General features: G+C 36.6%; 1 protein-coding gene across 1 annotated transcript; it reads left to right on the top strand.

Moving 5' to 3' along the window:
• The first annotated feature begins 13,581 nt into the window (after nucleotides 1-13,581).
• On the top strand, nucleotides 13,582-19,113 carry lrrc3 (leucine rich repeat containing 3). The gene is made up of 2 exons (XM_046845433.1): nucleotides 13,582-13,636; nucleotides 16,054-19,113. Exon 2 carries the CDS (start codon nucleotides 16,364-16,366, stop codon nucleotides 17,162-17,164), a length of 801 nt encoding a protein of 266 aa, XP_046701389.1. The 5' UTR covers nucleotides 13,582-13,636; nucleotides 16,054-16,363; the 3' UTR covers nucleotides 17,165-19,113.
• The last annotated feature ends 961 nt before the right edge of the window (nucleotides 19,114-20,074 follow it).

The following is a 20,074-nucleotide window of genomic DNA, read 5'->3' as shown; positions in this document are numbered from 1 at the left end:
AATATATACGGTTTTGCTCATGCCGACATTGTCACAATTGCACAATTTCTATCTGAAATAAACTTGGTTCAAAATGCAGCACAGGGGACAGAAAGGACAGAAATATATGCAGAAAGTTCAGTTTAGGTGGCAGCTTAAAGTCTTTTTATAATCTCTTTATGAGCTGGGTTTTCTAATAATCCATGTTTAATCAAAAGGTCTATGGCTAGACTGGTTTAGAGAAAGGTATAAACACACACACACACACACACACACACACACACACACACACACACACACACACACACACACCACATTAGATTGTATCTGTAGAGACATATTCTAGATCTAGGTACCACGATAATAGATGCAAAAAAAATCCCAGTCTCCAAGTAAGGCTATTTTTTTCCAACTAACATTAAAATAATTTTTAACTGCAGAAAGTAGGAGAAATGTAAGGATAAATTGCTTATTTAATTGCTTATCTATAGAACGAGACTCCACATCAGCTACTCCTTTCAGTTTCTTACTAGATGGAGGCTTTATGATATAGCTTTTTTTTCTACTGTCTTATTGGGGGGATAGAAAAAAGAGCTTGGTGAAGAAAAGAGTTATAGTACTAAATGCTTGCAGGAACTTGCTTGTCTTTTGGCATTAAACAACATTAAATGTGAATATAAACAGACAAAAAGTGTGATGTGACTAACAAACAAAATTATAGCAATGTTTTTGTGGTTTGAGTCAAATAAAACACTTTAGGACATAACAGGATATGGGGTTTTATATTAAAGTAATTAACTCTGGTGTTTTCTAGTGACATAGATATTCCCATTTTAGAGATAGCTAATTATATAGACATTTAGTAGATTATCTTTTGGATATTTCCAGTGCTATTTCTTAATATACTTTTCATGACATTTGTATGTAACACCATAAATCTTGTAAAAGCTGAAGAGCTGAGTCTCGCCTCCTTTACAATCTGGCATGACAGATCCTTCTGTGGGCCCAAAGGAAGCTGTTCTCGCTGAGGGAGTATACATCCCATTGGGTTTAATCAAGGAGCAGACTTCCTTTCGAGGCAAGTTGGATTAAATATGGAGGTGGAGCAAATATGGAGAAGATTTTACAGAGCACATGTGGACCTGTTTGTGACTCAAGAGATGTGGAGCCTGTTTACTACATAGTGTGGAGGTCACCAGTTAAATCAAGTTAACTGCCAGGTTGGCCCAGTGCTGGAATTCCTTCAAGAACACTTTGCTAAAGGGTTGTCTCCTTCCACTCTAAAGGTTTACATGTCCGCAATTGCGGCTTATTATGCTCCGCTTGCCAAGCATTTGCTAGGGAAAAACCCGTTAGTGACACGTTTCTTCCACGACAACCCCAAAGTGCCTGTGTGTGACCTGCCCGTTGTCCTGGAGGCCATATCTAAGCCTCTCTTTTTGAGCCCCTGCCCAAGGTGCCCTTGAAATTTTTAACAGTCAAGTGTTTTTCTACTGGCCATCTCCTCTCTAAAGAGAGTTTGTGACCTTAATGCCTGTTCCATGAGCCCTTCCTATCTGGAGTTCACTCTAGGCATGCCCAATGCCTTCCGAGGTATGTCCCCAAGGTGCCCTTGGCTGTCCCACGTCCAGTCGTGCTCCAGGCATTCTATTCTCCTCCTTTTCAGGCACCGACCAGGTGAAGCTTAACCAGCTGTGTCCAGTATACAGAACGAACTGTGGAGGAAGTCTATAAAAAGATACTCTCTGTGAACAATCAGACGATCAGCAGATGGATTGTGAATGCTATCTCATCCTCTTATGAGTCCTCTGGTCTCCCCGCACCTTTCGGGGTCAGAGCTCACTACACTTGGAGTGTGGCGGTCTTGTCCTCTGGAGCATCCCTCCAAGAGATCTGCATTGCCGTGGTCTGGTCTACCCCGCTGACCTTTGTCAGGTTCTACAGTCTGATAGGAAACGTCTCTAGGTTACTATGTAACGTATGTAACCCTGGTTCCCTGAAAGAACAAAACGCCACACTTCCGGCGTCCCTGCAGCGCTTCCTTCTTCTTACAGAAGCTAGCGCCGGCTTCACTCCATGTGCTTTTTTTAGATTCCTGGTCGTGATGCCCCCCTGCCAGTGACGCCACGCCTTCCATTGGACAGATTACACACGTGAATGAAAGCGTTCCCAAAGTGTTGCGACGCAGCATCTTGTTCCCTCAGGGAAATAGGGTTACTTATGTAACCTAGAGACGTTCTTCATCCTTAAATAATGTGGATATTTTGTACTTGTTTTTAAAATACAATGTAATTTGTAATTTGTTTTAATAAATGATTTGTAATTTATGAATGACTTTGATAAACACAAGAGTGATACATACTTATTTTCCTTCTAACCCTTCCTTGAATTAGTGCTGCTTTGGGAGAAAAATGCAATTACTGTCATTAAAGTCAAAGTAAAATATCATGTCTTGGTTCAATGCAGTGAGAATTTGCAAAATGCAAAATTCAGTCATACTTTTATCTATTTTTTTTCCCCTTTATACAGACTATTTGGGGCACAACGATGGTTAATAGAAAAGCTTTTCTACTAAAAGTTTAAGGGTACAACAAATATGACTAATTTCCAGACATCTGCTGAATTTCAGTATATTTTAATTGCATGCTGTAATTATGTTGGCTGAAACTCTATATTACCCCTGCTGATGTAATCAAATTTAATCATAGTGTGTTACAGAGCTTCAACAAGACATTTTTACTGACGTTTTTTTTCAAACTGACACTAAGCTGTTCATGTCAGCATGAATAACGCTTCTGGCTGAGTGCACCTTGCAGTAGACAGTATAGACTATTACCCAGGGCAAATTTCCTTTCCCTCTTTTACTCTTTCCTCTTTCCTCTATAGTTACATCTTTTTCTAGCATTGACTATATCTATTTGATATGGGCCTATTTAGTAGGGAGGTTGTCCATGCCATCATTTTGCTGTCACAGGTTGTTCCTCCAAGTTGTACTATAGAAGAACTAAGTCACTTTTGTTTGTTTGTTTGTTTGTTTGTTTGCTTGCTTGTTTTAATCACTCTGCTTTTACTGTCAGTCTTCTGAGTAAAAAGTGAGTGAAGAAACAATATGTGCTGAGATGCTCATTAGTATTACATTAAGGCCTGTCTCTAGTAGGAGAAAATCTGACAGTCATATTGTTTATCTTTTCAGGTTGACTAAGCTGTCTGTGTAAGTGGACAGGCTTGAATATTGCCGAATATATGCCTATAATGAAGATCAGAAAGCACATTATCTCCTATTGCTTCTTTTATCATTTACTATTGAAAGGAAAAAATATCAAGAAACTTTTAACTAACAATAATAAAATCAGTTTAATGAATCATCATACTTTGTGTAATCTCTCTGCTAAAATTACAACTGGCTTATTTTCATAATAACCAATTGGTGAGTGTTAACACATGCTTGTACATCACTGAATGTTGGAAAAACAGGAAAATAGTGTCATTTCTGAATGAAATAAGTGAAAGTAATGGGGAAGAACAAGCAGCTAAAACAAATGTGTGTGCATTTCTTTTTCTAAATGACAGCAAACTGCCACAGGAATCAGAACAAAGTGTAACACTTCTAGAAAGGCTGCAAGTTAAATGACTGAATTGTGGGGTAATTTTACCAAACAGGCAAGCTAAAAAAGGTTTTGTGAAGATAGGGAAAAAGCATTTCACCCTTTCAATTCTCTAACAGCATCGCAGTAGTGTTACAGGTGCAATTATTCACTTTTCTGTGGTCATCATAACTATGCTGATAGATCAAGGTTTATTACTGCATTATCTCTGTTTACTGACTAGATCACCTCTCATTTGGTATTCAAGTAACTCATGTTTTACAAATGAGGCACTGAGTGAAATCAAACGAGCAAAACAACTTTATCTCAAGCACACAAGGAAAGAAAAGGCACTTACACAAGTGTTAAGTGTTTAATGCATTCTTCAAAACAGTTTTTGACTAACAGAACTTTTTAATTGCATTTTTCAGGTGTTAAGATTAGCAGGCACAACAAAGTTAATGCAGAACCAAGATTTTTGTCTAAAAGTGTACACACTCGACGGTTGAAATTAATTAATAAAATACTTTGGTTAATTTAATGTGGTTTTCTATAAATACCAAGCTAAGAAATCACTCATTTTCTACAGGTTCATATTACATGTATTATTATTATTACTGTTTTTTTTTTGCATGAGCATTACTGCATTTGAGTACCTACTGTATCACTGAACAGTACATTTCAACAATAATGGAACTGTTATGACATTTGGTGCCACCCAAAAGAGATAGGTTTCCTTTTCGAGTCTGGTTCCTTTTCATCATTCCTGATGGCTTGCTCATTTGGGATAAATTTATCTGGAACAAACTTATAGGCATTAAAATTATACATTCTAACATTATAGCCTCTTTATCTCTGTAAAGCTGCTTTGGGTCAATGTCCACTGTTAAATGTGCTATACAAATAAAAAATAATTTCATTTCATTTTATTTTATTTACATGTTAAGCAATAGCTAAACACAGTTGCTGTCTCTCAATATAAAATGGTTTTATTTTTTAAAAAAGGGCTTTATATGGGTGATATAATAATTGAATTATTCAAAGAGTTGTATTTGTGTTTAACATTGACCTTGAATTGCAAAGTTTTAACAAATTCAACGCAAACTGATAGCACCCTAGACTAGAACCTCCTAAGACCTGAGCTTTGGGAAGAACCAATAATTATAATAACCATATATTTTCTTTGAACATGAAGCTCTTCTTGGAAAAAATTATGTCACTTATGTGGACACTCGGTCTGTATCTACAGAAAACAATAAAGACACCATTGTGCACATTGTCCACGTATGTGGACACCCAGGTCATAGGAGGTTAATATTGCTTCTTGCTAAATCCAATTTTGTACAAAAAAGGAAATAAACCAATCAAGCAAAAGTAAGTAAGTATAAAGTTAAAATCCTGCACTTAGTCTTCAACACTTAACAATAAAATAGCTGAGAGAATGTCAAAACAATATCATAACTAGATCTACTTTTATACTCCTTTCTTCTATTTCGGTTCGCATCAGATGAAACTGCTGCTAGAACATCCTACTCCAGAAAGTTAGAGGAATCTCCATCTGAACCAGCAGAGCTTTGTTACGTCTTTATTCACTTGATTTTTAAGTCTCCTTTTGTCACCCTTCTCCCCAACTGCTTACTTTGCCTACCTCTGTAAAGAGTAGATTAACAAAATCATTCCCTCTTACAGCTATTCCTACACTGTGCTATACTTTTCCTAATTCTATCTCTTAAAATGGGTTTTCTCCTCTTCTACAGACATCCTGAAACTTCATCACCCCAAACAAAATCCTAACAAGACTGAGTTGCTATATATGTCTTGAGATGCAACCCCTTGTCAATGTCTTTTGATCTCCCTGGAGAATACATACAATCTTGGGGTATTTCTGCACACCTCACTATCCTTCTGGTAAAGATTTTTCACTTACAACAGAAGCACCTGGCTATTCCTGTTCATGAAGACAACTCAGGTGCTTGTTAGTACTAAACTGGATTCTGGCAGACCTTCCCTTGCATACCACTCAGCATCTGTAACTGATCCAGACTGCAGCTATACATACTGTTTTTCATCATCCCAACTTTTCCCACATCACCCTAGTCCTATGATTTCTTCACCAGCTTCCTGTAGCTGCCAGTATGGGATATAATAGGAGTATAAAACAATTTCTGTCCCATATTTTCTTAGAGATACACAGGCTCATCCTGTCAAATCCAAAAGGATTCGTTCATGTATAATTCGGTCCTGGAATAGAATTAATGCCCACACAGTCTTGGATCATGTTAATATTACTGTAGGTCAATTGTTCACATTCACATTATATAATTTATACTAGATTATAATATATTTACTTATATTATTTTACTTATACTTATATATCTATATGATGTGTATCATACATTTGACAGACCACATATTACATTTAATTTAGTCCATTTCTTCAGACTGTCTTCAAACAAAGACTGAAGAACTAGCAAGAACTTAAATTAGCACTAAAAAACGAATTAATTGATGAAACAACATCCTGGTTTCTACTAGCATTAAAAGACTTTTGTAGACAATAAATTACTTTATAGCACTTAATTCTGAATAAGGTACTTGCTAAAACCTGAAAATGTAGAGCTAATCTGTCATTTTAGTACATATTATAGTATTACTTTGTTGACTTTCAGACAGGACACATTGATTCATTTTCCCCTATTATTTATTTATCCCCCCTCTTATTTATATGTGTTTTTTAAATGTGGTCTTATACCTACAGTAGAATACTATACTGTATACTGGCATAATGGATGAAGCTACAATTTCAGAGAGTAGAAGGGAGCTATTTTTGGGCACTCATTTTCTCTAATTTAGCAATAGTTTAGATGCAGTTATAGGCTTTTTAAAAACGTCACAGTTGAATCACTGTGTGTCACTAGACATTTTTGCTATCTGCATAGTATTGTGTGCCAAGTTTGCAACTCAAATTTACTCTAATACTATGATTAACCCACATGCCACACTTCTACAAAATCTGCCTCTGAACATTAGACTACTTTCAGAGGTAAGTAGCATTAGGTTGCATTATACCCTATTTCCCGAAGGAGAATTGCAGTACATTAGAGCAACTGCATCCACACCCTACTGGACTGTATAGCTAAAGCTACAGCAGCATCTTATCTACTTCATTATGCATGATAGAAGTACAGAGACATTTTGTGGGCTGAAGGAAAGAGAGTAATATTATCTTGGGAAGTAGAGTCTTTTGATATGGTCACGAAGAACTTTATAACCAATAGGATTTAAAGACACAGTTACAGTCTCTATTTTAGACAGCTGGATTACTGTATGACAGAATTCTTAAATACATTGTGTTTATTATGAATGAATTGGCAATTGGGTCAGAATCATTAGTGCACGATCCACAGTTTAAACCAGTTTCTAAAACATAGTGTGTAAGAATTTATACTGGCAGCACTCTTGTACCTTTTTTCCCACCTGTGTGAAAAATAAACATCAAATGTTATTACACTGTGCCCTTTAATAAAGCTGCCATTCATAAGTCTTTTCTCTAAGGGCCATACATGTTGCATGAAAAGAGTAATTTAAGTTGCAAAAGTGTAAATAATATCATATCTATTTATATAGGAATAAATGTACAAAGGTATCCTCAGCTCCCCTTTATTAATAAATGAAAAGCTTAAATGAATGAAATGTACTCTGCACATATGATTCAACATTCTAACCTTGATTTTTGCCTTTTTTCCTCCACTCAGAGCAAACATAGGCACAAAAATTCAGTATGTGGAAACACTGCCTCTTGAACCTTGTTTTCTGCTTTGTCCCCTAGTTTAATCATGCAATAGCAAATGTGTGATATATTCAAAACAACTTGTTTGAATAAAATCAAACAGTTTGTCAGTACACAATAAGTGTATGAGGGGTAATGTCACACCTTACTCTAATCCTGGAATGAAATGTGAAGAAACATGGCAGTCAAATAAAAATGTGAATGCTCGAAATTAATTCTTGAAATTTGCTCTTAGTGCTCTGTAAAAGGCACTACAGCAGTTGTGTCATTGCAGGTTGGATGTGTTGTCTTGACGCTCCACAGCTTTGTTGTATAGCTATGGTGATTTTACAGTAGTTGTCTTGGATAAAGGTCACCCAAGGGTCACAATACAAGTTGGCTCCTGCTATCTAATTTTTTCTATAGATTAATAAATCTAATATATTTTCCTATCTTGCAGACAAAAAAAAGCAAAAAGCATAATATAGAAAACATATCAAATGTTCAAACTGAGGAGTGTTTAAGATGGCATGACGGATGGCAGCATCTGCACTACTCTCCCATTAAGACTGAATGACTACAGTCATGTCGCTCTAAAATCTGTCGTCAGGAAGATCTTTGGGCAGCTGGTATTGGTCCACTTAAAGAATGTAACAGAACAGCTGCTGGATTCCCTACAGTTATTCTACCGAGCAAAAAGATCAGTGGATCATGCAGTGAACATGGGACAGGAACATATACCCTGATTCTGTTTGTCAACTTCAATTCAGCTTTTAATACAATAAACCACTCCAAACTCCTAAGGCTCACTATACCCCCTGCCATCTGTCAGTGGATAAGCAGCTTTCTGACAGGTGGGAAACAACAGGTGAGATTGGGCAGGGTTACCTCTATTATTTGGACAGTCAGCACTGGTGCTCCTCAGGGATGTGTGTCCCCACTGTTATTCTCCCTCTATACTAATGACTGCAAATTAGACTTTATGAAACACCCCTCAACACTACTCCCCATCACAATATCCAACAGCTCTGTGTCATCTGTGGAGACCTTCAAGTTTCTGGGGACTACCATTTCCCAAGATCTGAAATGGGACAGGAGCTGTTCTGCCACAGGAGCTGTTGATACAGTTCTACACTGCATTGAATCTGTCCTGTGCACATCCATCACCATCTGGTTTGGAGCAGCAACAAAACAGGACAGGAACAGACTGCAGCAAACAGTTAAAACAGCAGAAAAATAATTGGTGCTCCCCTGTCCACTATACACTACTTGTACCATACAAGAATCAGGAAAAATCACTACTGACCCTTTGCACCCTGAATAAAACCTCTTTTAACTACTCCCTTCTGGCAGATGGAACAGAACTTTGTTTACCAAAACTGCCAGGCACAGGAACAGAACTACATCAGGCAATTACCCTCATTAACAACTGATCTAAATTATATGCCCTGCATCATATCTATAAGTACTGCATCATCAGTACAGTCAGTCATCACATCATTACCATATGTTACACACACTTGCTGCTGTATATTATACAAAGGTTCTAAAGTAACCTCTTTATCTTATCTGACACACAACACTGCTATTTGCACTACCCTGCACTCTCCCATTATGTGCATTACTGATCTGTCATATAGTCTGTATATTGTGTTATTTTAAATAACCGTTTAAGATAAATGTAGTGTTATTTATATCTGTACTTTTTTACTCTTTCTTATGGTGGAGTCATGAACACTGACCTTAACTGAGGCAAGTGAGGCCTGCAGTTCTTTGGATGTTGTTTTGGGGTCTTTTGTGACCTCTTGGATGAGTCATCACTGTGCTCTTGGGGTAATTCTGGTCAGCCAGCCACTCCTGGGCTGGTTCTCCACTGTTCCATGTTTTTGCCATTTGTAAATAATGGCTTTCACTGTGGTTTTCTGGAGTCCCAAAGCTTTAGAAATTGCTTAATAACCTTTTTCAGACTGATAGATCTCAATTACGTTCTTTCTCATTTGCTTTTGAATTTCTTTGGATCTCAGCATGATTTCTAGCTTCTGAAGATCTTTTGGTCTACTTCACTTTGTCAGGCAGGTCTTTTTTAAAGAGATTTCTTTATTGCGAACAAGTGTGGCAGTTATCAGGCCTGAGTGTGGCTAGAGAAATTCAACTAAGGTGTGATAAACCAGAGTTTTCACACAGGACCATGTAGTTTTGGATTTTGTTTTCCCTGAATAATAAAAACCTTTATTTAAAAACTGCATGTTGTGTTCACTTGTGATATCTTTTACTAATAATTAAATTTGTTTAATGAAACATTAAAGTGTGACAAACATGCGAAAAAATAAGAAATCTGGAACTGAAACACTTTTTCACACCACTGTACATTTTGCAAAATGTCTACATTTTTTTTAATTGGGGTTGCATTTTTTTCCTCTTTAAATGGTTTGTCAAAAGAAGTTAGAACAATTAAAATATCACAGTATTTTAATTTATGCTGGTGTGCTTTTATACAAAAACACTTTCTGATTTGTCAATTAAACCAAATTGTGCTGGCAGACATATTACTACTCCACAACATATCCAGAAAAAAACACTTTCACTTACAAACAATGACAACCATTTTCATACATGCTTTTTCCTTTGCGGGATAGAAATGATCTACTGTATATGACTGCATGCTGCTGAGATTCTTATTGATGGCTGTGAGAGGACAAAAATCCATAAATAAATCCATATTGTATTTTAGCACACTATGCTGCTAAACAAGTCATTCTTCAGCCTTACCTCTAAGTTTTTTAGCACATACTGACAAATGAAGTGTTAAATATTTTAAAAGATGCTTGCTTTTGGCAATATGATGCTAAATTTTCTGTTTTATTAAACTGATGTGGTTAGATGAGCAGCAAAAGTGCTGTATATAAGTGCCAGGCCTGTAGGACTTTCACAAATAAATACTTGCCAGCACAGATTTCAACCCAGGATGTGAAGTGAGCCAACTGGAAACAAATAAATCTAATATTTATTACCATGTAACCAGTGGAAATTTTGGATGATCAGCAAAAGTACACCCCCTTTGAAAAGTAACATTTTAAATAATATCTCAATGAATACAAAAACAATTTCCAAAATGTTGACAAGACAAAGTTTAATATAACATCTGTTCAACTTATAACATAAAAGTAAGGGTAATAATATACCTTAGATTACACATTTTTATTTAGTTTTACTCAAATTAGGGTGATGCAAAAATGGGTACACCACACAACAATAATCCAACAGTGGCCTTAGATGTGTGTTTAGGTTCCCCTTTCAGGAACTGGAGCTGTGTCGCAATGCTTCGGCAATGCTTCCGTGTTGTCATCAACCTCTGAATCACGTTTGTAATCCGGTCACTGGCAGGGTGACGTCATGATCAGGAAGCTACAAAACATGCATGCGGTGGCGCCGATGCTAGCTTCTGTTTGTTCAGGTAAGCAATTTGTCTGTGAAATCTGTGCAAGCATGAGCAAGAAAATCAGACTCTCTGCTCCTGTAGAGCACTCTTCGAGGAGAGGATAGCTTTTGCCCCGCTGTTGCCTGGGCAAAGTGGCATTGGACGTCATGCGGCTCGCAGGCAGACCTGACAGAGGGCTTGGAGACGGGCGCATCCCTTTTGCCCACCTCAACTATATATATTTTTTTTTTTTTTTTTTTTTTTTTTTTTCCTGTGCTGTGTCATTTGAATGCTGACAGTGTACATAGAAACATTATCAGGAAGTAATACAGGACAAAGTGATCGATATCCAGGGCATTACTTGTGTATAAATAATTAAGTGGCTACAGCGGAAGAAACTATTTTAAATTTTGAAACCTGAGGTTTCTAATATATAAATCACCTACCTGCAAAATATATCAGAAATACCATATTTTTCAGACTATAAGCCGCTACTTTTTTCCCACGTTTTGAACCCCGTGGCTTAATCAACGAAGCGGCTAATTTATGGATTTTTCCTGGGTTTTTCCCGGTTTTACAAACTTCAAGCCAAAAAAACTGAGCGACATAACATTTGACCAATTAAATTATCGAACGGAAACGAAAAAACGCACCTCACCTGTGTTCTGAGCTGCACGGCATCGGTAGAAAAAACTTCCACCGGTGGTGAATTTTAAATGCACGACGATGCCAAAAGATAAACTACCGAGAGAAATAGTTGTAAAAGGAAGGAGGAAGACAGTGAACAATGACTTTCTTGGTAGGCTACTGTTTAGATATACAAGCCGTTGTAACGCGTTGAGTCAGGGTCAAGGGATAGCTCGCTAACTCCAGTTGCAACAGAAATCATATAAGCACAGACAGGTTTCCAAAACTCGTGCTTTTTTATTTTTCTTGGCAACAGGGTTACGGGTTAGTCAAGGAGATTTAGAAATGAGCATCAGAAAATAATGAAAATATTCCTCGGTCTTGCACACATGCAGTAATACCGGAAAAATGCAGCGGCAGGCTATTCCCAAAATACCGCTCTGCTCTTAAAGGAGCCACAACATATTTCACCCGTTACACTGTGTAACAGACACTGTCTTTCGTTAAAGCCTGTCTAAAGTTCATTACTTTCAGCGTAGACAGGTGCGCTTTATAGTCCGGAAATTACGGTAGGCTATTTGCAAGGTGTTATGCTGTTGATCTCTACACCTGCAATTATCCAATCATGTGGCAGTAGGACAATGAATAAAATAATTCATATACAAATTGAATGCTTCCTGACATTCTTGTTGGTAATAGTCAGTTTGTTGGTCAGTCGGTTTTCATGTTTAAGAAACTGCTGATCATCTGCGATTTTCATATCCAGTCTCTTAAATGACAGAATGATGCACTGACTCGTCGAGGCATTTGATTTGATCTGAAGATCTTATAGTGTAGTATCTTGCACCAAGAACTTAGCAACAGATTTCTCTAATCCTGCAATCTAGCAAGTCCTGAATATTCACTTTGACAGAATGTACTATCCTGCTGAAAGAGACCCCTGGCATTACCAAATACTTTTACAATACCTATCCTGCAACAATGTTTAAGTAGGTGGTATGTATCATCTGCATGAATGCCAGGACCCAAGGTTTCAAAGCAGAAAATTGCTCAGAGCCACACATTGCCAACACATCAACTTAAAGAACTGACTGTTCCTTCACTGTCTAATAAATCTCACCCTCAACAGGTGCCACTGTAACAAGATAATCAATGTTATATACTTCACTGTTATTCCTGACCACACATGGCATAAGAGATACACGACGTTCAGACACACCGATGCTGGATAGCTGAAGTTAGCAAAAAACAGTTCCTGGTCTTTTTTATGTGTTCATTTAAATGAAAATTGCATTTGAAAGCAAATATTTGTCCCTTTTTATTATTTTTTACTAAACTTGCCCTTTCACTAAACTTAAACTGTTGTATATGAATCCTCATTTCAGTATTATGGGATTCTTTATGCAGATTAACAACATGGTTTCATAACTGTGATGCTTGTACTAATGATAAATAATAATAAACAATAAACATGTGGGCTCTTTAATGCATAGGCTGTGTCTATCATTGCCAATTTATGCGTTTACTCAGAAGTGTCGTTTGGACGTAATTAGTCACTTAAACGTGAATTGAAACAAAGAAGGAGTCTGTAAGTGTTGCTTCATCTCAATGCTCCGGATTGTCAGCTGTTACTGACAGACTGGGGATTGTATTGAGTCATTACACAAACTGCCAAAAATCACACACGGTGTGGTTTATTTTAGATTTAATCACCGAGGTGATGCGTGAACGCATAATTAACACATTAACGCACAACGCATGACGTCGTTCATCGCAATCGAGTAGACTAGGAGACAAATTTGGGGTCTATTAATTATGAGAATGAGATACCTTTCGTCTCGAACTTTATTATTCAAAGAACGCAATGGATGAATGGGTGGTATGGAGGTCCATTTTCTCAAACGAAAATATAATAATAATAATAATAATAATAATAATAATAATAATAATAAAAGTAGCTTTTTACATGGAAAATCCAGTACAAATTTGTAAACCGGGCCTTTTGCCACCACACTTTTAGACACAGACGCTTCCACGCGCTTCCCCATCACGCTGTTCAAAGACGCGCAGCACCGCGCCTGGGCGCGCGCCAGCCCGCCAGTCTGGTGCCCAGTGTGGGCGGAGCAAACGGCACTCTGTAGCCAATCAGCGCTCAGCGTGATTTCCTATAGCGCCTGGATCTCATTCATTTGAACGTTGGAGAGCGGAGCGGCGGAGAGCTGCAACAAGTGCGTCGGACCCTCTCTGCGCTCTCGCACGGTATGCGCCTTTTCTTTCTTATAACGCTGTAATATCTACAATTTAATCCTGAATTGTTCATTATCTGTAACCTATAAATGTCTCTAAAACGTAAAAAAAAGAATAGGAGTAAATGATCGCACCCGCTTTCTGGATATTTCTTATAAAGAACATATTTCTTATCATGGTGCAGGATGATCATCCTTACAACCAGACAGACAAAAACCTGGCGTGAAGGAATAATCCTCCTAATCAGGAAAGCTGTTTAGTTTTGTCTAATGTAATTATTATTATTATTATTATTATTATTATTATTATTATTATTATTATTATTACTACTACTATTTTAGTAAAAGTGTATTGAATCTGTCTACCAAAACCCATGAATCCCAGTTGAGAAGCCTTCAAGCTTCTGTAAGGATTCCGTGTTTTTGTTTTACTAACAAAGATTTCCTGGAAGAATACACCAGGATGCAGGGTTAAATGTTGCATATTTTATCTCTGGTAGTTTCTTTTTTTAATGTATATTTTTGTATGCTGAAATCTAAACGTGAAGCATGTGGTCAGCCCTGACAGACTCATAGCTGCCTATCAGTTACAGTAGTAGTGTTGGACCGAAATAGAATCACATATTGTGCTTTTCCATTATGCTGTAGGAGCAGTGAATTTGCCAGAGCTGGCAAATATTGCAGTGGGTTAAGGTTTGTGCTGGATTTGGTCATAAATTATAATATGCATCTAATTTTGAGCTTAATTGGGAGCATATTTTAACTCGTGTTTATCAGATGAGCTAGAATGATTCTTTATGCACTTTTAAATGGTAGTTTTTTATTTCTATTTCAGTATTTATGATAATATGTGAATCATTTGTATATTGTATATGATATATAAATGTAAATGAGGTTTCTTGCATATTTTTTTGCCTGTATTGCTGTACCCCATCTTCTACTTTTTATTTAAAATATTAGCTAGAAATTATGCAAGACTGTTTAAAAGCAAGATGCAAATAATTCAAAATGTCCCAACACAGACAAGTCTGTCCATGTGCACGCTAAGCGTGTGTAATCTGAGGTCTTGGCGTTGGTTTATTTTTCTCCCTGGTATTGTGTCTGCTTAGAGTTATCATCCCTCCTAGTTACAGCAAAACATTTTTTCCTATTCCATCATCAAAAAGTAAAGCTATAGTCAAAAAAACATTCATTATAATTGGGAGGAATGCATTTATTTTATCTTTAAAACGTTAATATTTCCAAAGCAATGTTTTAACAAAGTACATTCATGGCTATGCAGCGCATATTTCAGAAAATCAAGAGGCCTCTTATTCGTAATGACAAAAGTCTGTATACGGTCATTACCTGCACATGAAAAAAGAAAAAAAACGTTTTTATTGCCACACACAAATGCAACATGAAATGTGTGCCATAAACTCTGCTTTAGGTGTTTATCTACTATACAGTTTGTGTTCATGTTCTAAATGCTGTTTGAAATTTACTTATGGTAAATTTAACTAACTAATTAAATAGTTTTTCTATTGCATTACTACTGTTGTCCCATGGAGGGTGAACAAACAGTTCCTTGTTAAATGTTATACCTTGAGGTAAGCCAAATAAAACAGGTTTTGTCATTCACTTTTTAAAACCTCAACCACTGAGACTCACCACTGTGTGAGAAATATGTCAGCTTGTACAGGCAGGAAGAGCACCAACTCATTTACATTTTTACATAGAGCATGAGATAAAACACTGCACAGCGACATGCTATCTGGGGGACAAACAACTATTATACACACAAGGGTGGTCGTTAAAGATTATCCAAAAATATGAATATATTTTAATAGCCCAGTGTATCAAGCGTGTAGTGAACAAATAATTGCAAAACACTCAGCTTGCAGAAAAGCACAGGTCTTTTATCAAACAACCTCAATTTTTCTGCTTAATATTAAATAATGCTAAAAAATGTCTTAAATTTAAATCTAATACAATTCTCATTAGAATGATTCATTATTCTAAAATATCAGATCCTTAGAGTAGTGATTATGGGACTACATTCCAATTATTTTAATACTAAATAATTACAATAATGAGAAACATGAGCTATTCTCCAAATGTCTTAATTATCCATAATTTAAATGGGGTTGTACAGAAATATGTTGGCAAAAAGATTCTCAAGCTCAAGATTGATTCCTCTGGCATTCGCAGAATACCTTTAATACAAATGTAAATAATACTGCAAATGATACATGTAAATAAAGGCTGGATAAATTATGGAAGATTGCTCAGTCAACACATACTGGTAAGCTGTGGTGAAGAATATATTGCCTGTCTGGGTTAGTGGATTAACTCTTAAGGCTACATTTGCACAGCTGTTTTATTTAAATACTGTGTATACTACAAGAATGTTTTCACATTTACATAATTATGTTCTTTTATTTCTTACAGGAGTTATGTCCGGCCCCACGTTCTGTGTCCTCCTGTTTTCGGACTGCACTTAAGACCTGGCTCAGAGACGTCTCTTTCACATTCAACAATGTGCAAGTAATAATGACCTTCTAGATTAATTCTAAGACAAACAATAATACGCACTGTCTCTCTGAACTTTAAATTGATCACATTAAACACCAGGCAAGCTAAGTCAACATTCTACATCTGATCTAATGGATTACTAAGAAGAAAAGTTATTTTGGGAATGCTCCTTTTGCTTCACATGGATTAAAAATGATCGCCCTTGAACTTTAGTGTGGCGGAAACCATGAGTTTCCCTGTGGGCCTTTCTGTATATAGGAAGCATTTCTTCCTCACAGTGTATTCCCTTGTGCTGAGATTGCATTTAACAGCGCTTTTTCTGTGCAACATGGCATCCACATGTCCCAAAAGCTGCTTGTGCACAGATAGGAATAGCCTGGTGGTAGTGCAATGTTCTTCCCGCAACCTTGAGACCATCCCATCGGATCTACCGCATGATACGGTCTCTCTGTTGCTCTCCTCCAATCACATCACAAAGATCCCTGGCCAGGCTTTTAAACACCTCCCTCACCTGCAGGAGCTTGATTTGTCACGCAACGCCATTGAAAGCGTAGACGGTAAAGCGTTTCAGGGTATCTCGGAGACCTTGCGCATGCTTAATCTGTCCTATAACCGCTTACGTGGAGTACCCAAGGAGGCCTTCGCGCGGCTACATGCCAAGATTGGCTTGGCCAACAACCCATGGCACTGTGAATGCACGCTACAGGAGGTGCTGCGTGAATTAGAACTCGACCCTGAGACCGCCAGCGAGGTCAGTTGCCATACAGCAGTGCAGGATGAACATGCCGGCAAACCAGTCATTCAAGTCCTAGACTCTGGCATCAACCTCTGCAATTTTCATCACAAGACAACGGACATGGCCATGTTTGTCACAATGTTTGGCTGGTTCACCATGGTGATTGCTTATGTCATATACTATGTGCGGCACAACCAAGAGGATGCCCGCAGGCACTTAGAGTATCTTAAATCTTTGCCAAGCAGTTCCCAAATTAGCAAAGACTTGGACACAATTAGTACTGTTCTGTAGTGTCTGCATCAAAGCCTTGGGTCACATTCATGATAGCACAGCAGCAAGCCTTAAAACACACAATGCTGTTTTCTTTATTCATTTCTAAGTAAGTAAATATTACAGCTTAAAATGTATGACTTTCAATATGCAAGTCATGCAGATAAAATTAGGCTTTATTTGCATTTTAACACTGTGGTTAGTTATTGGCTAGCATTGACCAGCCCTGCGTTCCTACAGTATGTGGTATTTCCACATGCAAGATATGATGAATTTCTGACAATGTTTCCCTCCAAGTATGCTTTCTGCAATATGTTATTTGGTGGCAGAAAAGCTCTGCAGAGCTAAATCCTTCCTTATTTTCCCAGCAGGTGCATAATATTTTTCATTATGTCAGTTCAATTGTCCATTTATGTGCTAATTTTAATATAAAGAATATAAGGCAGAACCAGAGATTGGCAGGCCTAATTTTCAATATATTTGTTATAGAGCAGCATAGAAAACTCAGGAAAAGGAACTGAATATAGGGACTAACATCACTGCCAAATCCTGTCCATTAAAGCCCTGCCTTGTGTTTTATTAATGGCACTTCGACTATTTAAGGTAGATGGAATAGTACTACCATATTTATTTGCCTTTCAATTTATGTCAATCTTCATAGAGTCCTTAATCAAAACTTTATAGATTTTAAATTTGACACTAAATAAAAAAAAAACAATAACAACAGCTATTTAACAGATTTCAAATTTTGTTCAAAATCCCGCTAAATCAACTGATTTTCTTAAAACATACAATTTGTATATGATATACAAAACAATTTTTACTATTGTGCATGATATTTAAAAAGACTTTCAAAAAACTTGTCTCGTTTTTCCAATGCACATATTTCTTGTGCAAGTTTCAGGTCTTTTCTGTGTGTCTTTTAAGGTGTAGTGTTGGGTTAATTAGCCATTGTGTGTGGGACAGGAAACGCACTAGCAGTTGAACAATAATACTTCTAAACTTGCTAAATATGAGTTGCTTGATTGAATGTTGGATAGCTCTATGTTGTCGACAGTAAGGTGTCTATTATAGGGTTAGTCTAAGGAGTCACAAGATAATAGTCCAAAGTATAACATAATTCAGCTGTGATAGTCTCATACAAAATAAGGTCAAGGCCATCACAGTTGTCCTACCCGACAAAATCTATGTTCATTAGCTGTGCTGCTGCTGCTGCTGCTGCTGCTGCTGCTGCTGCGTTTCTTTTACTTTTCTTTTTTTGCCAAGATGTAACTCCCGAAGTGCCTGGGTGGTACCTTGATACCCAAACACTGTGCTTTGGTTGGGTTATTCAATCCATCATGGTCCCTTTGCTACTAACAAGAGACCTTTAAAACGTAATGTAGTTTGTGTCATAGCCATATATAGGATGTATTTAATGAGACATAGCTGTGCTGTCACATTGTTGCAGTGCTTGTATGAAGTATATGTAAGTTGACCATAAAGGGCTCCTCCAGTAATGTGTTTCTTCAGTGAATGTACATGTATTTGTTTGTTCTTCACAGTGGCTGACAAGATTTGTTAATAATTATGTCAGAACACAATAATCTTCGGCTGTCTAGCCCATTATACACGCCAGACCCTTAGTGCTCTCTGACACACTAATAGCTCTATTTCCGTCAGTTCATCTATGAATTCATTATATTCAGACATATTAATTTTCTGGTTAACAAATTACTTTTGACACTCACTGTGTAATGGGTGTATTATATCTAGATAAATAAAAAACCCAGAGTTTTGCTTATCCGGTAGCACAAAAATGTTGCTTATCCTAGCCACAATAAAAATGGCACTAGGCAACCAAATATGCATTTGATGCAAACAAATGTGTTTCACAAAATAATATGTCTATTTCACATGTTCGCTTAACATTCCATAATTTTGTACCTTTATTTATTAGTTCTTGCATTAATTGTTCACTGTATGAAACACCTGCTAAATCCAAACATTAAACCTTTCTGATGTTTATTTGTGAATCAATATAATTGCAGTTGTGTTCACGTCTTGGATTATTCTGGGTATGTTTGCATAGCTGTTGAATTTTTTTTTTTTTTTTATTCTGCGATGCTAGTCCAGGTTTGACTGAATATGTTTACAAACAATTTGAAATTCTTGAACAAAACATTGTTTACAGTTTTTACTGGTCCTTGAGTTTAATCCCAGCCTCTCAGGCATTTTCACCACCACATTGGTTTAAATAATTTAATGTTAATTTTACATAACACTTAACAAAAATCAGTTTTGTCATTTAAAACCTGAAATTTAAGTTTAATTTCTGTGGACATTAGGTTGTATCATAACTCACATTGATGCGAGTTGCACGGCTGAAATGTCATAACAACATTCCAATAAATTACTTGTTATGATTACATTCTTCTAGATTTTAATTTTTTAAGTTATTTTTTTTTACCTATTTGATATTAATCAGATTTGTTTTAAAATTATACATAATCTAATTTAAAATCTGCTTGGATTTCATTCAATAGTTACAGTAAAACTAATAGGAACTATACATATGTAGCAGCAACATAGATGACAACATGGCATATAAGATCTATATAGCTTAAGCATTAAATAAATATACACTTATTCAACTAATAATAAACTAATAATTTATTATTCATTTATCAATAAACAATCAGTAATAATTTTAGGGTATTTATTGTTGAGGAACTGCAAAATATAGAAAAAGAAACTATTTTAGGCTGTGTTACATATTGTTACTACTGTCGCTTGTGAATTTCGCAAGAAATAATACAACTTTAAAACAAGTGCATTAATATAAACCTGGGATTTATTACTGTCATAGCAGCTGTTAATAGAATATTAATCAATACTTTCTGCCTAATCAGATTAAATAATTTAACAGTATTGTGTTGTATTTATAAACAC

Source organism: Silurus meridionalis, chromosome 3, assembly GCF_014805685.1.
Source record: "Silurus meridionalis isolate SWU-2019-XX chromosome 3, ASM1480568v1, whole genome shotgun sequence".
NCBI classification, from domain to species: Eukaryota; Metazoa; Chordata; class Actinopteri; order Siluriformes; family Siluridae; genus Silurus; species Silurus meridionalis.
Note: the sequence above shows the minus strand (reverse complement) of the source record. Positions and strands in the feature narration are given on the sequence as shown.

What these genes read in the sequence shown, in the direction of transcription:
- lrrc3 (XM_046845433.1), top strand. Translation starts at nt 16,364, where the DNA reads ATGAGTTTCCCTGTGGGCCTTTCTGTATATAGGAAGCATTTCTTCCTC.